This window comes from Megalobrama amblycephala, linkage group LG1, assembly GCF_018812025.1.
Source record: "Megalobrama amblycephala isolate DHTTF-2021 linkage group LG1, ASM1881202v1, whole genome shotgun sequence".
Classification (NCBI taxonomy): Eukaryota; Metazoa; Chordata; class Actinopteri; order Cypriniformes; family Xenocyprididae; genus Megalobrama; species Megalobrama amblycephala.
In genome coordinates this window covers 953,538-971,022 of record NC_063044.1, presented here as the reverse complement: position 1 = coordinate 971,022, position 17,485 = coordinate 953,538, and the positions used below count along the sequence as shown (strand labels likewise).

The 17,485-nt window shown below is 35.2% G+C and overlaps 1 protein-coding gene across 5 annotated transcripts in view; it reads right to left on the bottom strand.

Annotated features, from left to right (window-relative positions):
• Nucleotides 1–17,485, bottom strand: part of LOC125244424 — a 95,960-nt gene that overhangs the window by 36,873 nt on the left and 41,602 nt on the right. For 2 of the 5 annotated variants that reach the window (XM_048154581.1, XM_048154534.1), the window contains 9 exons: nucleotides 13,660–13,833; nucleotides 13,213–13,383; nucleotides 11,420–11,590; nucleotides 10,864–11,037; nucleotides 6,623–6,796; nucleotides 6,181–6,351; nucleotides 5,873–6,043; nucleotides 5,317–5,490; nucleotides 5,043–5,052 (listed from right to left, as the gene is read on the bottom strand). In XM_048154581.1, coding sequence (XP_048010538.1) covers nucleotides 5,043–5,052; nucleotides 5,317–5,490; nucleotides 5,873–6,043; nucleotides 6,181–6,351; nucleotides 6,623–6,796; nucleotides 10,864–11,037; nucleotides 11,420–11,590; nucleotides 13,213–13,383; nucleotides 13,660–13,833 — 1,390 coding nt within the window. Of the gene's footprint in view, nucleotides 1–3,327; nucleotides 3,717–4,128; nucleotides 4,227–4,554; nucleotides 4,717–4,878; nucleotides 5,053–5,316; nucleotides 5,491–5,872; nucleotides 6,044–6,180; nucleotides 6,352–6,622; nucleotides 6,797–10,863; nucleotides 11,038–11,419; nucleotides 11,591–13,212; nucleotides 13,384–13,659; nucleotides 13,834–17,485 lie in introns of those variants that run through there. The other 3 variants (XM_048154801.1, XM_048154647.1, XM_048154713.1) reach the window with 3 other exon arrangements.

Here is a 17,485-nt window from a genome sequence, read left to right as displayed (position 1 = left end):
ACAGTAACAAATGTATTGCTCATGGTTAGTTCATGTTAGTTAATGTTAAATGTTTAACTAATGAACCTTATTGTAAAGTGTTACCAAAATGCTTAACATGTAACCTTCATAATCTGCTTACCTGCAAAGCACATTTTATTAATAAACTCATTCAAAGTTGGTCTTTTAATATCTCTGTCTTATTGCATTAAGCAGTTTTCTATTGGTTTGTACATGTGGCATTGCTACTCATCTTCATTATAAATCTTCTTTCTGTTGCTGTACGAATACTAGAAACTGCTTGATTTTGTTCGTTCTCTCTCCACATCAGTTCACTTTATTTGGAGTAAACAAAACATTACCCAAAAATCAACTGCAAACCAAAATGAACTTCTTAAAGTCAATATTCACACCCATCTTAAACTAAACTATCCATAATGCACACAGCGTGTGAACAGACGGTCTCTTACCAGAAGCTGCTGCTGAACCCGTCGCCATCTTCACTGTATCTGAATAATCACAAGTCCATGAAAACGCTTCACAGAAAACAAACGTGATTCACACCATAATAAAATCTCAATATATATTTAAAATAGTTTATAATTTCAACATATTAACATTATAACTGTTTCAGTACATCATCTTCCTGTTGTTTTTCCTGTTCCAGATTCCTGCAGTCTTCAAAAGCTCCTTGATTGGTGATTGAAAGCGAGAATGACCACGAGACATTCAGCACAATAAATGGAGATTTAGCAAGTGTTTGTTCAATAAACTTTATTAATTCTGTCAGTAATAATCTCCCACGGATGCTGAACAGACTTATTCCAATAACAGTCACATGAACAGATCGATAAAGCCTGTGTGAAAGTGAGTGGATCATCTGAAACACCTTCAGCAGCCGGAGAAACTGAAGCGAATCAGCGCAGAACCGCATTCACACTGACATCAGTTTGATTCAGATTCATCATTAAAGAGTTTCTCTGGCAGTGCAGCTCTGATCTGAGGTCAGATCATCAACGCTCGTCCGTCTCTCCTTCTCACACAGACAAATATACAAATCTTTAATGAATAATAGCTTCTAAAGAAAGCAGAAAGACATTAATTACCAGCAATTCTCTTATTACACTATAAAGGATCCCCGAATAAAGCATTTATATTTCATCTAAACAAATGGATTTCATATGTGTGGGAACTTAAACAATTTCTGATCTTATATTATCAAAATTTATCAAGTTATTGTTAAATATACCTTTATCTTTGACTCCACCCACTCAGGCTACCATGTAATAATGACCACACCCACTTTATCTACCCGTATAAAGACTCCGCCCACACAGACAAACTCCACCCACTCTTAACTCTCCCACGGATGACTCCACCCACTCTACAACAACCGCTAACATGACTCGCCCACCTGACCCCGCCCACTCCCATGGCCCCTCCCCCTAACCCCAGTACAGAGCTACAGCACTAAACACACACTCACATTACCAGCAGTGAATCTAACGAGAGCCTCTGTAGATCAAATAGAGTTAAAAACAGAAGTGATTCAAGTGTTCAGAATCAGAGACTCTTTCTGAAACCTGTAAACGTCGACGCCCGTGAGAGATCCAGCACAGGCTCCCTGATTGAGTGTAAACTTCTCTCGTCTGAGGACGGTGACCTCTATAACTCTGTGCGAGAGCGAGAGATCCGCGGGCCTTTCCGAATCTCTTTCCTCTTCTCCTCCTTCCTCCTCCTCTTCTCTTCCTCACGGAGAATCTTCTGGAAGGCCTCGGCTGTGTGCAGAACCTGAAACACACAGAGATTTACATCATCACATTTGTACTGTAGTTTGGACATGAAAAACCATGTAAACTGTAGAATAATCAAGTAGAAATCACAGAAAAACACACAATTAATCTGTGGCTAATTATTATTAAAGTTTATTGATGGATAATTCAACAGGACAATATATAGAAGTCTGTTTAAACACTAGAACACAATTTGAGTTTAACTTCTTCACTGATGCTCTACTGCCACCTACTGGATCTATCTACACATTACAGGCCATGATTTTGTCCAATATATACTTTATAAATACAATGTTTTAATATGAATGAATAAAGTACATTAAACTCATTTTTAGATTTGTTAGATTTTGTTATAGATTTATTTTAAAATGAGTAAGTTCAGACTGTTCATGTTTTCATATATTTGAGGATTAAGAATTAAACTTTGATATTTTAATTATTTAAAATGCTTTTTTAACTAGTTAGATATTGTACATTTAAAAAGAATATATTAAGACTACTTTTTTTTTTTTTTTTAAATTTTGAGTGAATTGGGAATTAAAATTTTAAGAATCTATAAATATACAGCTATGGAAAAAATTAAGAGACCACTTAACATTGAGTCCTGAACTTGGAGTGGTCTCTTAATTTTTTCCATAGCTGTATATATATATATATATATATATATATATATATATATATATATATATATATATATATATATATATATATATATATATAAATGTTTCAGTATTTGATTAACTGGTTAGATTTTGTTACTAATTTAACCCTTCCAGACCTGAGTGACATACACAAAAGTAAAGACTTGTAACTCCAAAACTATAGCAAGGAGAGTCAAAAGTTTGATATTGTCTGGTAGAACACTTTTGAATTTTTAAAAAAAATATATAATTACATATTACATTACAATTTGACATGCAATATTTTAGGAAGGAAATAAGATAAAAAATAAAGTTCTCCTACATATGATCTGCATCTGATTCAAATTTTGTAGCATAAAGAAATCAAAAGTTAAAGCATTTGGAACCAAGGTTGCCTTTTTGTTTAGCCCTTGACGCCCCCTAATGGCCATTTTTAAAATCGTTCTTCCATGAGGAATATCTCATGATTGACGCCAGGGATTATGTTGATATTGATTATAAAAAGGGCTAATTTTAATCACGAGAATCTGCTTTAAATAATGCTGTGCACAAATCTACAATCTGAAGCTATGAGTAAAAACGCCACTTGAAAACTAAATGTTTTTAGTTAAATAAAATGAAAACATTTTTTTTTTTTTTTTTTTATCATCAGAAAATAACTCAGCACTACTTAGGAGCTTTCAAATGAAGTTCCCTGTCCACTGATAATGGCAGAAACACACTTCCCATGTGACTTTAGTGTTGATCTTTTTTTTTACATACATTTTACATAGAAAGTGATGTAGATTGAGGTGCAGAGTTTGAATTTGACCTGGATCAAATCCCAATCACATCCCTTCCTGTCTGCATTCCATTTTCCCTTTAAAATATTTCCTATTTTCTTTTATTTAAAATGGTAAAATGGTCCACAGGGATCCATATTAAATAAGTCTTTATTTCACATGACAAATGTTTACAAACAGACCACAAGACAAAATAACAGAATTTACACAAAAGGCCCAGTTCAAACATTGATTCTTAGTGTCATTTCTTAATGATTAAAGGCTTCTTGAATATCAGTGAATCTTTTGTAACAGTGTTTCTTTGTAATAAACATGTTGCACAAGGAGAATCTGCCTCTTACAAATGCAAATTTAAATATTGTTTATAAAAAGCACAAGTCAGATATAACACAAAACATACAGAAATACAAGATCAGATTTAAGATTAGCAACATATGAATGACTACATTATGGTTGGGTTTAGTCCCAATATCACATCCCACCCGAGCTCTGATCCAGTCCTCCTTCCTCCTGTATTCAACCTGTAAAACACAAAATTATCATGTTTCCATTATTGATGCATTATTATATTTGTACGTCTGAACTTCTTTAAATAGTAATACTTCAGAGCTATAGGATAAACTTTACATTTGTTAAAACAGTTATTTTAAGATGTTTAATTTTGCTATAAAACAAACATGTGTTGAATTCATAACAGCTGTAGGTTTTCAATAGTTTATATTTATGAATTGTGTTTGGCAAAATCTCCATAAACATCCCTGATCTGACACAGTTTATATTAAAGACATAAAAAAATATAAATCTCACATAGGCATTGCATTTCTTTTTCTTACTTCATAATGTAAACTTTAGATAGTTTTAGATACAGACATCACACATTCATTATTCTTCATAGATGCAGTATTATATTGAGGCTCTTCAGAGGATCCTTACCTGATAATGATGGTCTCATTCATTTGACAGGTTTCTAAGATTTAAACCAGGATTTAATCCAGTCACTATGCCGTTTTATCAAGCTTTCGCTGTCAAGTCTGTAAGAGGGAATCAGAAGACAAAATAATTAATGTTGAGTTTCACATATTTCAAAATAGTATATTTCAATTACTTCAAAACTTATTTTTATTTTATAGTACATTAAATTATTTAGAATAGACTTTTCTGAATGTTTTAAAACAGAATACACTTAAAATAAGAATTGTTCATATTTTTGTTATAATAACAGAAAGATGAGGAGCAAATTTTACTCTGAATTAAAACAAAAACCTTTCAGTAAAACTTTTCACTAGTCAAAGCTGTTAACTATCACACTTAATGTATCAGAGGACAATTGAGCTTTCAAAGAAAGAGACATTTACTCACCTCAGATCACAGTTTGAGCCTTTTAGTGCTTTACTGAGTCGATCCTTTGACTCTCCTATTTTATTGTTACTCAGATCAAGCTCTTTTAAACACTGCAGTGCTTTGGTTTTAGTTAAAGACTGAGTTAAAGAAGACACATCTGTAATGCCACATTCATTTAGACTAGAAAGAAACGAGCAAAAAAGAAAATTAGTTCATCTTACAAACAAATTTAAAGTGAAGAGTTTTCCACAAATATAATATGAAGTCAGGCTCTTCGTAAGTTATTGAAATCATGTGTCTTGACTTTAATAATTTTGATTCTTGTATGTGAATGTTACTGACCTCAATCTCTCCAGTTTACAGTGTGAATCCTCCAGAACGACACATAAGAGCTTCACTCCTGTGTTTTCTAGTTCATTCCCACTGAGGTTCAGCTCTCTCAAGTGTGATGGGTTTGATTTCAGAGCTGAAGTCAGGATGAGACACTGATTCTCTGTAATACTGCATCCACACAGACTGAAGACAGAAAGAGAAAATGTGTTAGATCTACAATGACCATCATATTGAACTGCTTCAGCATGAACAGCAATTACTTCCATAGTCTGATTTAACCCTGTTGCAATTAAACTGTATGCTGTAAATTATTAAGTGACCAATAGGGAAATGCAACAATGTGTAGTGCTATAAATGCTATTATTTAGCTCCCACTGTCTTTAAATAAATAAATACACAGTAAACTGTAATCACACAGTAACTGATGTACAGTATAATGATACTAACTGTAGTTTCCCCAGTTTGCATTGTGGGTTCATCAGTAGATCACTGAGGTTTTTCACTCCAGAGTCTCCTAGTTCATTCCCACTGAGGTTCAGCTCTCTCAGGTGTGATGGGTTTGATTTCAGAGCTGAAGTCAGGACGAAACACTGATTCTCTGTAATACTGCAGTTAAACAGCCTGAAGAGAAAAAGTGAGACAGAAAAAAAACAGTTGATTAAGTATGACAATCAAGAACGAGTGTGTGCAGCTTCACAAAAGCAAACATACTCTCTGTCTATATTGAACATTATTTACATTGATTCTTTCAAATCCCTTTCTAATTACTTTCTTTCTAAATATATATAAACTTGTTTTATGTAATTTTCTAATATAAAAATGATATAGAAATCTTATGTTGTGAATCTCGTGATGTCTTCACAAGTAAGTTTTCTCCCTATATAGAATTAATAATGTAAATTATTAATTCATTACTGTCTAACTTCTTTTCACAGACCTGTAGAAATATTAACTAAGTAACACAACACTAAAATAATGTAACAAATTAAACTGAAATACTCACGTCAGTGTGTTGAATTGACAGTGTTTGTCCTTCAGTAAAGCAGCGAGATACTCTACATTTGTATCTCCTAGTTCATGTTCACTCAGATTCAGCTCATTCAGGAGTAATGGGTTTTTACCCACAACTTTATTCACATACTGACAGGCTTCATCTGCATCAGGACTCAGAAACCTGCAGAAGGGAAGCATAATATATTCTGCTTAAAATTCCCTGTAGTCAGTTTTTAAAATGCTGAAATCACTTTAATACAACAGCATATTGTATTAATGAAATAATATTTCTATATAATTTATTCCATCATGCCTCACCTCAGTGTCAGTTTACGGCCTGGTTTTTGTGGTACATTAAGGAGCTCCTTTACTCCTGATTGTCCAGGATCATTTCCTGTGAGATCCAGCTCTCTCAGGTGTGAAGGGTTTGATCTCAGAGCTGAAGCCAGAGCTTTATAACCTTCTTCTGTGATACTGCAGTCTGAAAGTCTAAATAATAAAACTGTAATCAATTACTCAATTAATAAAAACAATATTTCATTATCAGCATTACACCATTAGGACATTTATAATGTCCAGCACCTCAAAGACATCAATATGTTTATAGTTGTGTAACGTTTCTATGCATATTGTGCACCAATGCATTCACTGATGAATACCTGCCAAATATTATGCGTACCAACATTTGAAACTTTGTTTTTACAGACCAGCTTTAGGTATTATCTTTATTGATTCATATTTACATTAACCAAAGTCAAACCTGAGTATCTGCAGTGCACACTGTGGATTTTCCAGTAGAGAGGCGATTTGTGTTACTCCAGAGTCTCCTATTTTATTCTCACTCAGATCCAGCTCTCTGAGGTTTGAAGGGTTTGAATTAAAAGCTGACGCCAGAGCAGCACAACCTTCTTGAGTAATACAAATGTGACGAAACCTATAGAAACAAAGTGAAAACATCCAAGTCTTAGCTATGAATACAATTATACAACTAATCAATATGAGATTTGTGTGTGTGTCCAGTGCTTAAAATGGGCCAGTATGGACGGCACTTCTGTATTGTACCCTCACTTTTTCTTGCGTACCGGCACTTCTCACATGTTGCCGGTACTCTGAACGCTTACCGAAACATAGAATCAGACTATTAATTGATTGAATACATTGTGCATTCAGAGCTTTTATAAGCTGTACGAACGGAATGGATCAATTGGCTGCGCATTGTGTGCAATATAACTGACTGAAAGCCCAGTTGTTTAATTTTGCATGATTGACACGCAAATCACCATAGGCGCATTCACCAGCGCACTCCAAAAGTGTTAAGGGCCCGCTGAAGTGTCTTGGAACGCATAGCATTATTCAGTGTGTTGACGTAATCTCAACTGAAACTGGAAGACAGAGCGGGATATATCAAACAGCCCCACCCCTTTTTAAATAGCCAATAGCGTTTTGTTTATATCACAGCTTGGCCAGAGCCACTGAGCTCTTTGGATTCTTTCTAATTTCTAACCGTCTTGTTTGTATCAAATGTGTCCAAACGTTTTGTGGTCTGTGCTGACTCGCACATGCTCTGTACTCTCGTGTCTCTGAACCGGAGCAGACTCTACTCACACTGCGGCGGTTTGTCTGACACTAACACGATAACAGACTTCATTCACCTCAATGAAAAGCATATTTACACTGTCTGAATCATTCCCTATCCTCTATATAGTGCACTATGTGCCATTCACCATATAGAAACTACTAAATGTATGAACAAATGATTGATTTCAGCTGCAGCTTCAGCATCAGTTTATAGTGTAGGAGGAGGCGGGGCTCAACTAGTATTGGAAGTGACAGACTATAAGTTTTGAATGCTTATATCAACTAAATGCAAATTTTGTTATTGTTTTGGAACACACCAGCTTATTCATAACCTTAAGGCTGACATATTCATACTAAAAGCTAAAAAACTTTAATTTTGATTGCAGGGGGATTTGCATGAGTCGTTCCTTCATATGCGACTCTGATGATAAAATGTGCGACCCATTTGGATTCTATGGAGAATATAGTAAAAAGCTACGAAGAAAGTCGAACATGATCTAAAACAGCCACTAAAATGACTGATGAAAAGAGGGGAAAATATCATCCTGCAAGCTTTTTAAACTCATGATGACAACATTTACTAGAATTTATCACGTTGTATGCTATTTATTGTGGTAAATTTAGATTTGTAGATTTTAGAATAGATAATCTGTTAAGAGAATAGATTTTTCACTAAAGATTTATATTACAACTGTGGCATGTTGTAACTATAGTTTCAGTGTTGATATTTTTCATATCAAATGCTATAGATGAAAAAAAGAAAGAAAAAAAGTTAACATTGGCCTAAGCATGGTAAATTAGGAGCCATCAAAATTCTTGCTTGTAGGCTAATCAAATCCTTATTGTAATAAATGCTATAGTTAAACAATTACAAGAACTGTTATTTTTAAGGCTGGGTAAAAGTTAGAAAGATCTTTAAAATATAGGCTAGACCTTCTTAAATTAAAGTGGCTTTTCCCATCTGTAAATTATTTTCAGCTAATAATGACAGATATTAGGAAAAACCTGCTTTCGGATATTCCAACAGATGACAGGAAATTAACATGCTCGGTATAAGAAAATTTTAAGTAAAGATAGTTTGAGTAATACAAATGTGACGAAACCTGTAGAAACAAAGAGAAAACATCCAAATCTTAGCTATGAATACAATTATACAACTAATCAATATGAGATTTGTGTGTGTGTCCAGTGCTTAAAATGGGCCAGTATGGACGGCACTTCTGTATTGTACCCTCACTTTTTCTTGCGTACCGGCACTTCTCACATGTTGCCGGTACTCTGAACGCTTCTCGAAACATAGAATCAGACTATTAATTGATTGAATACATTGTGCATTCAGAGCATGCTCTGTACTCTCGTATCTCTGAACCGGAGCAGACTCTACTCACACTGCAGCGGTTTGTCTGACACTAACACGATAACAGACATCATTTACCTCAATGAAAAGCATATTTACACTGTCTGAATCATTCCCTATCCTCTATATAGTGCACTATGTGCCATTCACCATATAGAAACTACTAAATGTATGAACAAATGATTGATTTCAGCTGCAGCTTCAGCATCAGTTTATAGTGTAGGAGGAGGCGGGGCTCAACTAGTATTGGAAGTGACAGACTATAAGTTTTGAATGCTTATATCAACTAAATGCAAATTTTGTTATTGTTTTGGAACACACCAGCTTATTCATAACCTTAAGGCTGACATATTCATACTAAAAGCTAAAAAACTTTAATTTTGATTGCAGGGGGATTTGCATGAGTCGTTCCTTCATATGCGACTCTGATGATAAAATGTGCGACCCATTTGGATTCTATGGAGAATATAGTAAAAAGCTACGAAGAAAGTCGAACATGATCTAAAACAGCCACTAAAATGACTGATGAAAAGAGGGGAAAATATCATCCTGCAAGCTTTTTAAACTCATGATGACAACATTTACTAGAATTTATCACGTTGTATGCTATTTATTGTGGCAAATTTAGATTTGTAGATTTTAGAATAGATAATCTGTTAAGAGAATAGATTTTTCACTAAAGATTTATATTACAACTGTGGCATGTTGTAACTATAGTTTCAGTGTTGATATTTTTCATATCAAATGCTATAGATGAAAAAAAGAAAGAAAAAAAAGTTAACATTGGCCTAAGCATGGTAAATTAGGAGCCATCAAAATTCTTGCTTGTAGGCTAATCAAATCCTTATTGTAATAAATGCTATAGTTAAACAATTACAAGAACTGTTATTTTTAAGGCTGGGTAAAAGTTAGAAAGATCTTTAAAATATAGGCTAGACCTTCTTAAATTAAAGTGGCTTTTCCCATCTGTAAATTATTTTCAGCTAATAATGACAGATATTAGGAAAAACCTGCTTTCGGATATTCCAACAGATGACAGGAAATTAACATGCTCGGTATAAGAAAATTTTAAGTAAAGATAGTTTGAGTTCCCATGGCACTTTGTAAAGGGATTTGTATATGTGATGCGATCTGGGAAAACCCGTCGGATGTCGCAATGGAACATTTTCAGTAAAGTCAAAAAATAGGTTGAATGTCTTTTTTTTTTTTTTGTCAAAATTGGGTTTTCATTAAATTATTATTCTATAACATCTTGTCTATCTAGCACATAGCGATTTATAGTGGCAAGGCTGTATTTCTCTAACGTTACTGTTTAAAGGGTTAGTTCACCCAAAATTAATTAAAAAAAATAATGTAATGTATTACTCACCGTCATGTCGTTCTACACCGGTAAGGCCTTCGTTAATCTTCAGAACACAAATTAAGATATTTTTGTTGAAAAGATTCATAACACTCCAAAGCTTGATGAAGCAGTGTTTTGAAATCGGCCATCACTAAATAAGTCGTTATTTTGTTTTTTTGGCACACCAAAAATATTCTCGTCGCTTTATAATATTAATATTGAACCACTGTAGTCACATGACCTGATTTAGATGTGTTTTTAGTACCTTTATGGATCTTGAGAGAGGAAATGTCATTGCTCCCTATGAAGGCCTTACGGAGCCATCGGATTTCAACAAAAATATCTTAATTTGTGTTCCGAAGATTAATGAAGGTTTTACGGGTGTGAAACGACATGAGGGTGAGTAATAAATGACAGAATTTTCATTTTTGGGTGAGCTAACCCTTTAATTACCCTGCAATATCTGGACACTCCAACACCAGCCCAGTTCTACTGTGAGGTAAAACTTTAACTTTGGGGTTGTGAATCTCACTCAGGAAAAAATATCTGATGTGGAATGAAACATCTGTAATGTACTTTGAGTGAACTGAGTACCATCTGACCATTCTATCAGAACTGTTGTTGTTTTTCTATTTTTGAGTATTGTTGAAAGAAAAGAAACTAAACTCTTCATTCTGTTTCATTCAAACACCAGAACACTTTCTTGTATGTGAATGTTCCTGACCTCAATCTCTCCAGTTTACAGTGTGAATCCTTCAGTACGTCACATAAGTGCTTCACTCCTGTGTTTTCTAGTTCATTCCCACTGAGGTTCAACTCTCTCAGGTGTGATGGGTTTGATTTCAGAGCTGAAGTCAGGATGAAACACTGATTCTCTGTAATACTGCAGTAAAACAGCCTGAAGAGAAAAAGTGAGACAGAAAAAAAACAGTTGATTAAGTATGACAATCAAGAACGAGTGTGTGCAGCTTCACAAAAGCAAACATACTCTCTGTCTATATTGAACATTATTTGCATTGATTCTTTCAAATCCCTTTCTAATGACTTTCTTTCTAAATATATATAAACTTGTTTTATGTAATTTTCTAATATAAAAATGATATAGAAATCTTATGTTGTGAATCTCGTGATGTCTTCACAAGTAGGTTTTCTCCTTATATAGAATTAATAATGTAAATTATTAAATCATTACTGTCTAACTTCTTTTCACAGACCTGTAGAAATATTAACTAAGTAACACAACACTAAAATAATGTAACAAATTAAACTGAAATACTCACGTCAGTGTGTTGAATTGACAGTGTTTGTCCTTCAGTAAAGCAGAGAGATACTCTACATTTGTGTCTCCTAGTTCATGTTCACTCAGATTCAGCTCATTCAGGAATAATGGGTTTTGACCCACAACTTTATTCACATACTGACAGGCTTTCACTGCATCAGGACTCAAAAACCTGCAGAAGGGAAGCATAATATATTCTGCTTAAAATTCCCAGTAGTCAGACACTTTAATACAATGGCATATTGTGTAAATGAAATAATACTACTACAAACTAGGGGTGACCCTGAATAGTCGACAATTCGAATCTTCGATAGGAGGAGCCTGATTCGACTACCAATCTCACAGTCGAATCGTCGCAGAGGTGTTATCAGAAGAGATATGGGGGCGCTCAATATCTGATTTTACATAGACATACCGGTTCTTTCCCAATAGGTTAATATACAGCCTATTCTGTTAATACTATACATAAAAATATGAAAAGAAAGAAACTTTTAATAAATATTTTTAATGTGCGTGAATAAATCCAACCACTCCTGTGACAGATTTAAGTTTCACTTCCATGATCCGTGACCGACAGATGAGCATCTTTGCGGCAGGGATTAAATCTTTAACAATGTCTGGGATAAAGTGTACAATTGGATGCACTTTGAAATGGTAAAAGATGCAAAAAAAGATGCAAAAAAAATGCAAGTTGTGCCAACAGCTCATGTCCTAGAACTCAACAACGACAAACACTGTGCCGCGCTTCTGCCGTCCAACGAGCTGACTAATGTTAGCTGACTAGCGCGCTATTTGTAAAGACTCAAACGGACACAGGCAGATCGCGTGAAAGACTGGATTTTTGTCTCTCAATCAGGTAGGGTAGCTACAAGTGATTTCAAAATATTTCAGCCGGATGTAATTTGATTTTTGGATGCTGTTAATGTTTAGCTAAAAAGACTGCCACTCCAGTTTGGCGTTTATTTTCTCTGCAGTTAAAAAGACAAGTTGACAATTCTAGCTTTACTTTCGTTATTATAATAATTTCTTTAATCTTAATTTGTTTATTGATCACTCTGGGTTATCTAACTTAACTATTTGTGGCTTGTGTTTTGAATATATGTTCCCCTTATATTTAATTTTTTTAATTAGGCTATTTTCATTTATTAGAATGGTATTCTGTTCTAATTCTATTCTGTAAATTAATGTTTGATAAAAAATATATATATTTTTTTTTATTAAATTAATTTTTTTTTTGTTTTTTGGTGCATCAATGTTGCGCTGTAGTTAAAGCTTGCTCGCACAGACAATTTAGCCAATGTAATTTGATTTGCAGACATATGAAATTTATATCTATCTGCAGTGTGGCCTTTCTGCAGTTATTAATATATATATTATTATTGATCCAAAATGTTTTAATTCATTTTCTTCTATATCTTTGAGAGTGTTCTGTACATCGTGGCTGTGAATGTTTATCCACATTGCCTTTCATTTGTTAAAATATAAAATCATTGTCAGTTTCGTCTATCACTTGACAGGCAGTTTGGTCGGTTTATTAGAAAGATGTTTCTCTGTGTTGTGTGTGAAAGAAAATAAAAGTTAACTTAAGCCGCGGGTAGATTATAGCCAGGCCTTACTTTCAAAGTCCGTGCGCACTATCTAGTGGACTGCTGTTTTTCAACCCCCTCCCCCTCCCTTTATGATTCGACTATCAGTCGAATATAGGCAATCTGATTCGAATCAGATTCGACTATGTAAATCCGTAGTCGAGGACACCCCTACTACAAACATATAGTTTATTTCATCGTGCCTCACTTCAGTGTCAGTTTACGGCCTGGTTTTTGTGGTACATTAAGGAGCTCCTCCACTCCTGATTGTCCAGGATCATTTCCTGTGAGATCCAGCTCTATCCGGTGTGAAGGGTTTGATCTCAGAGCTGAAGCCAGAGCTTTATAACCTTCTTCTGTGATACTGCAGTCTGAAAGTCTAAATAATAAAACTGTAATCAATTACTCAATTAATAAAAACAATATTTCATTATCAGCATTACACCATTAGGACATTTATAATGTCCAGCACCTCAAAGACATCAATATGTTTATAGTTGTGTAGCGTTTCTATGCATATTGTGCACCAATGCATTCACTGATGAATATAGTACCTGCCAAATACTATGCGTACCAACATTTGAAACTTTGTTTTTACAGACCAGCTTTAGGTATTATCTTTATTGATTCATATTTACATTAACAAAAGTCAAACCTGAGTGTCTGCAGTGCACACTGTGGATTTTCCAGTAGAGAGGCGATTTGTGTTACTCCAGAGTCTCCTATTTTATTCTCACTCAGATCCAGCTCTCTGAGGTTTGAAGGGTTTGAATTAAAAGCTGACGCCAGAGCAGCACAACCTTCTTGAGTAATACAAATGTGACGAAACCTGTAGAAACAAAGAGAAAACATCCAAATCTTAGCTATGAATACAATTATACAACTAATCAATATGAGATTTGTGTGTGTGTCCAGTGCTTAAAATGGGCCAGTATGGACGGCACTTCTGTATTGTACCCTCACTTTTTCTTGCGTACCGGCACTTCTCACATGTTGCCGGTACTCTGAACGCTTATCGAAACATAGAATCAGACTATTAATTGATTGAATACATTGTGCATTCAGAGCTTTTATAAGCTGTACGAACGGAATGGATCAATTGGCTGCGCATTGTGTGCAATATAACTGACTGAAAGCCCAGTTGTTTAATTTTGCATGATTGACACGCAAATCACCGTAGGCGCATTCACCAGCGCACTCCAAAAGTGTTAAGGGCCCGCTGAAGTGTCTTGGAACGCATAGCATTATTCAGTGTGTTGACGTAATCTCAACTGAAACTGGAAGACAGAGCGGGATATATCAAACAGCCCCACCCCTTTTTAAATAGCCAATAGCGTTTTGTTTATATCACAGCTTGGCCAGAGCCACTGAGCTCTTTGGCTTCTTTCTAATTTCTAACCGTTTTGTTTGTATAAATCAAATGTGTCCAAACGTTTTGTGGTCTGTGCTGACTCGTGCATGCTCTGTACTCTCGTATCTCTGAACCGGAGCAGACTCTACTCACACTGCAGCGGTTTGTCTGACACTAACACGATAACAGACATCATTTACCTCAATGAAAAGCATATTTACACTGTCTGAATCATTCCCTATCCTCTATATAGTGCACTATGTGCCATTCACCATATAGAAACTACTAAATGTATGAACAAATGATTGATTTCAGCTGCAGCTTCAGCATCAGTTTATAGTGTAGGAGGAGGCGGGGCTCAACTAGTATTGGAAGTGACAGACTATGGGCCCTATTTTAACGATCTAAACACAAAGTGTAAAGCGCACGGCGCAGGTGCACTCAGGGCGTGTCCAAATCCACTTTTGCTATTTTAACGACGGAAAAACGGTCCGTGCGCCGGGGCGCATTTTTGAAATGGGTTGTCCCCAGGGCTTGACATTAACACCCGCCAACCCGCCAAATGCGGGTAGATTTCAGCTGTGGCGGGTAAGACAGCCACTCCCACTAGCCACTTTGGCGGGTTGAATATAATGTCAGCCTACAGCCAAATGAAAAATAGCCAAGATCGTCGTATCACAAAATTACAATTCAGTCACAATTCTTTATCGATTAACTTGCGGTTAGTGAAGGCGGGATAGGCGGAATCGCGCTGAATGACACAACAGAAGCGCTCGCGCGCGCGCTTTCTCTGTCGCGCGCAATCAGTTCTCCTTGCGTCTGAATACACGTACACACAGATGTCAAAATGCATCGTGTGGAGTATCTCGCGTGAATACAGTCGGCTATGGCTTACGGCTAAGTGGGTAAAAACTGGATATGTGTCAGTATATGACGTCCATGCATTCAGCAACCTGTCTGTCATTAATGTTAATCAAGCATCAAAAAATGTTAAATAAATGTATACATGTATGCTAAATAAACATATGTATCTGAAATTTTTTTTTTTTTTAATTACTATTTGTAATTTGCTTCTTTGTTCTTTTTATATAGCCTAACAAAAATAACTATACATACCTGATATATACAATGTATAGTCTTGATTTGGGTGGTCAATCTGCATTTGTAAGTTTGAAAGGGTTTTAAATCTTGTAAATCAAGTAAAATGACTCAAAATCAAGTAATTTAAGCATGCCAGAGTCAACTTTAATCATATAAAATGTAACTTCCCAACAGTAAAATTGTGGCCAGTGAAAATGCTGAGTGGCTAGTAACTTTGGAAAACCACTAGCCACACTGGCTGGTGAGCAAAAAAGTTAATGTCAAGCCCTGGTTGTCCCTATTCTCTTAATGAGTAATGGGCGTAACGTTCAATAAACCAATCAGAGTGTCATCTCCCATTCCCTTTAAGAGCAAGATTGCTATTTACATGGCGTACACGCGATGAGTCAGTTAATATATATGTGTGTGTATTGGCACGATTGTTCAATTAATTAGCCAATTTCGTTCATCATTATAAGTAGTAATAGGCTGAATTGAAAATAGGTAGCCTAATTCTAATACACGCAATGACTATTCATCATTACATTTTTATATTTATGTAGCCTACACAATAATATTCTTTTACACTGTAATCCTTTTGTTTTTAATATTTGGCATGTTTGTGTGATGCGCATCCCTGTGTGTAATAAGCAAAGTCAACGCGCACTGTGGACGTGCCCAGAGGCACAGTTTCTACCAACGCGCTCTAACAAAAAAATATTGCGCCATTGACTTTAGACTAGGTCTGAGTTGGTCTATGGCGCAGTCTATTTTCAGCTCCTTAAAACAGCAATGCGCCGGCAATGCGCCTGAACACACCTCTTTTTTAGACCAGCACGCCCATGGCCCACTAACTGGCGCAAATGCATTTACTAATTTAAGGACGTGGCGCTGAACGGGAAAACGCGAACGGCACCGGACGCAAACTAGCAAACACACTTACGCTACGCCTTGCGTCGCATTGCGCCGGGTGTATTATAGGGCCCTATAAGTTTTGAATGCTTATATAAACTAAATGCAAATTTTGTTATTGTTTTGGAACACACCAGCTTATTCATAACCTTAAGGCTGACATATTCATACTAAAAGCTAAAAAACTTTAATTTTGATTGCGGAGGGACTTTAAGATTTGCATGAGTCGTTCCTTCATATGTGACTCTGATGTTAAAATGTGCGACCCATTTGGATTCTATGGAGAATATAGTAAAAAGCTACGAAGAAAGTCGAACATGATCTAAAACACCCACTAAAATGACTGATGAAAAGAGGGGAAAATATCATCCTGCAAGCTTTTTAAACTCATGATGACAACATTTACTAGAATTTATCACGTTGTAGGCTATTTATTGTGGTAAATTTAGATTTGTAGATTTTAGAATAGATAATCTGTTAAGACATAGAGGACTTGAAAAAATATGATTAAAGATAGAGAGAACATGGAAAAATATGAATAAAGACAATTTTTGTTTAATGAGGGGAAATAAATGCTTCTGTGTATACTCATACAATGACATTCAACTATAATTCATCTACTATAAATGATAAGGACATAGGGTTACAGCAAAGGATTTTAGACTATGAGCACTTGGAACTGAAATCAATTGAATACACTGAACATAAAACACTAGACTTGGAAGATCAATTAGACCCTGATAATTTGTTTCTATCGTCTAACAATATTAATTGCAACTACTACCTTGAAGATGACTACAATAACATTAAGTCTGAAGGTAAATTTTCAATTATTCACTTCAATAGTAGAAGCATGTATGCAAACTTCAATGCTATCAAAGAATATTTACATTGTGTACAGCCATTTAGCATTATAGCACTTTCTGAGACATGGTTTAATGATCACAAGGGTGTTGATTTTGAGTTAAAGGATTATAATCTAAATTATGTGAACAGAACAAACAAATCAGGAGGAGGAGCTGCATTATATGTTCATAAAAGATTCAAATTTAAAGTAATTGAAAATATGACAATAGCAATAAATTATATACTTGAATGTGTATCAATAGAAATTATCAACGAATAGTAATTATCATTA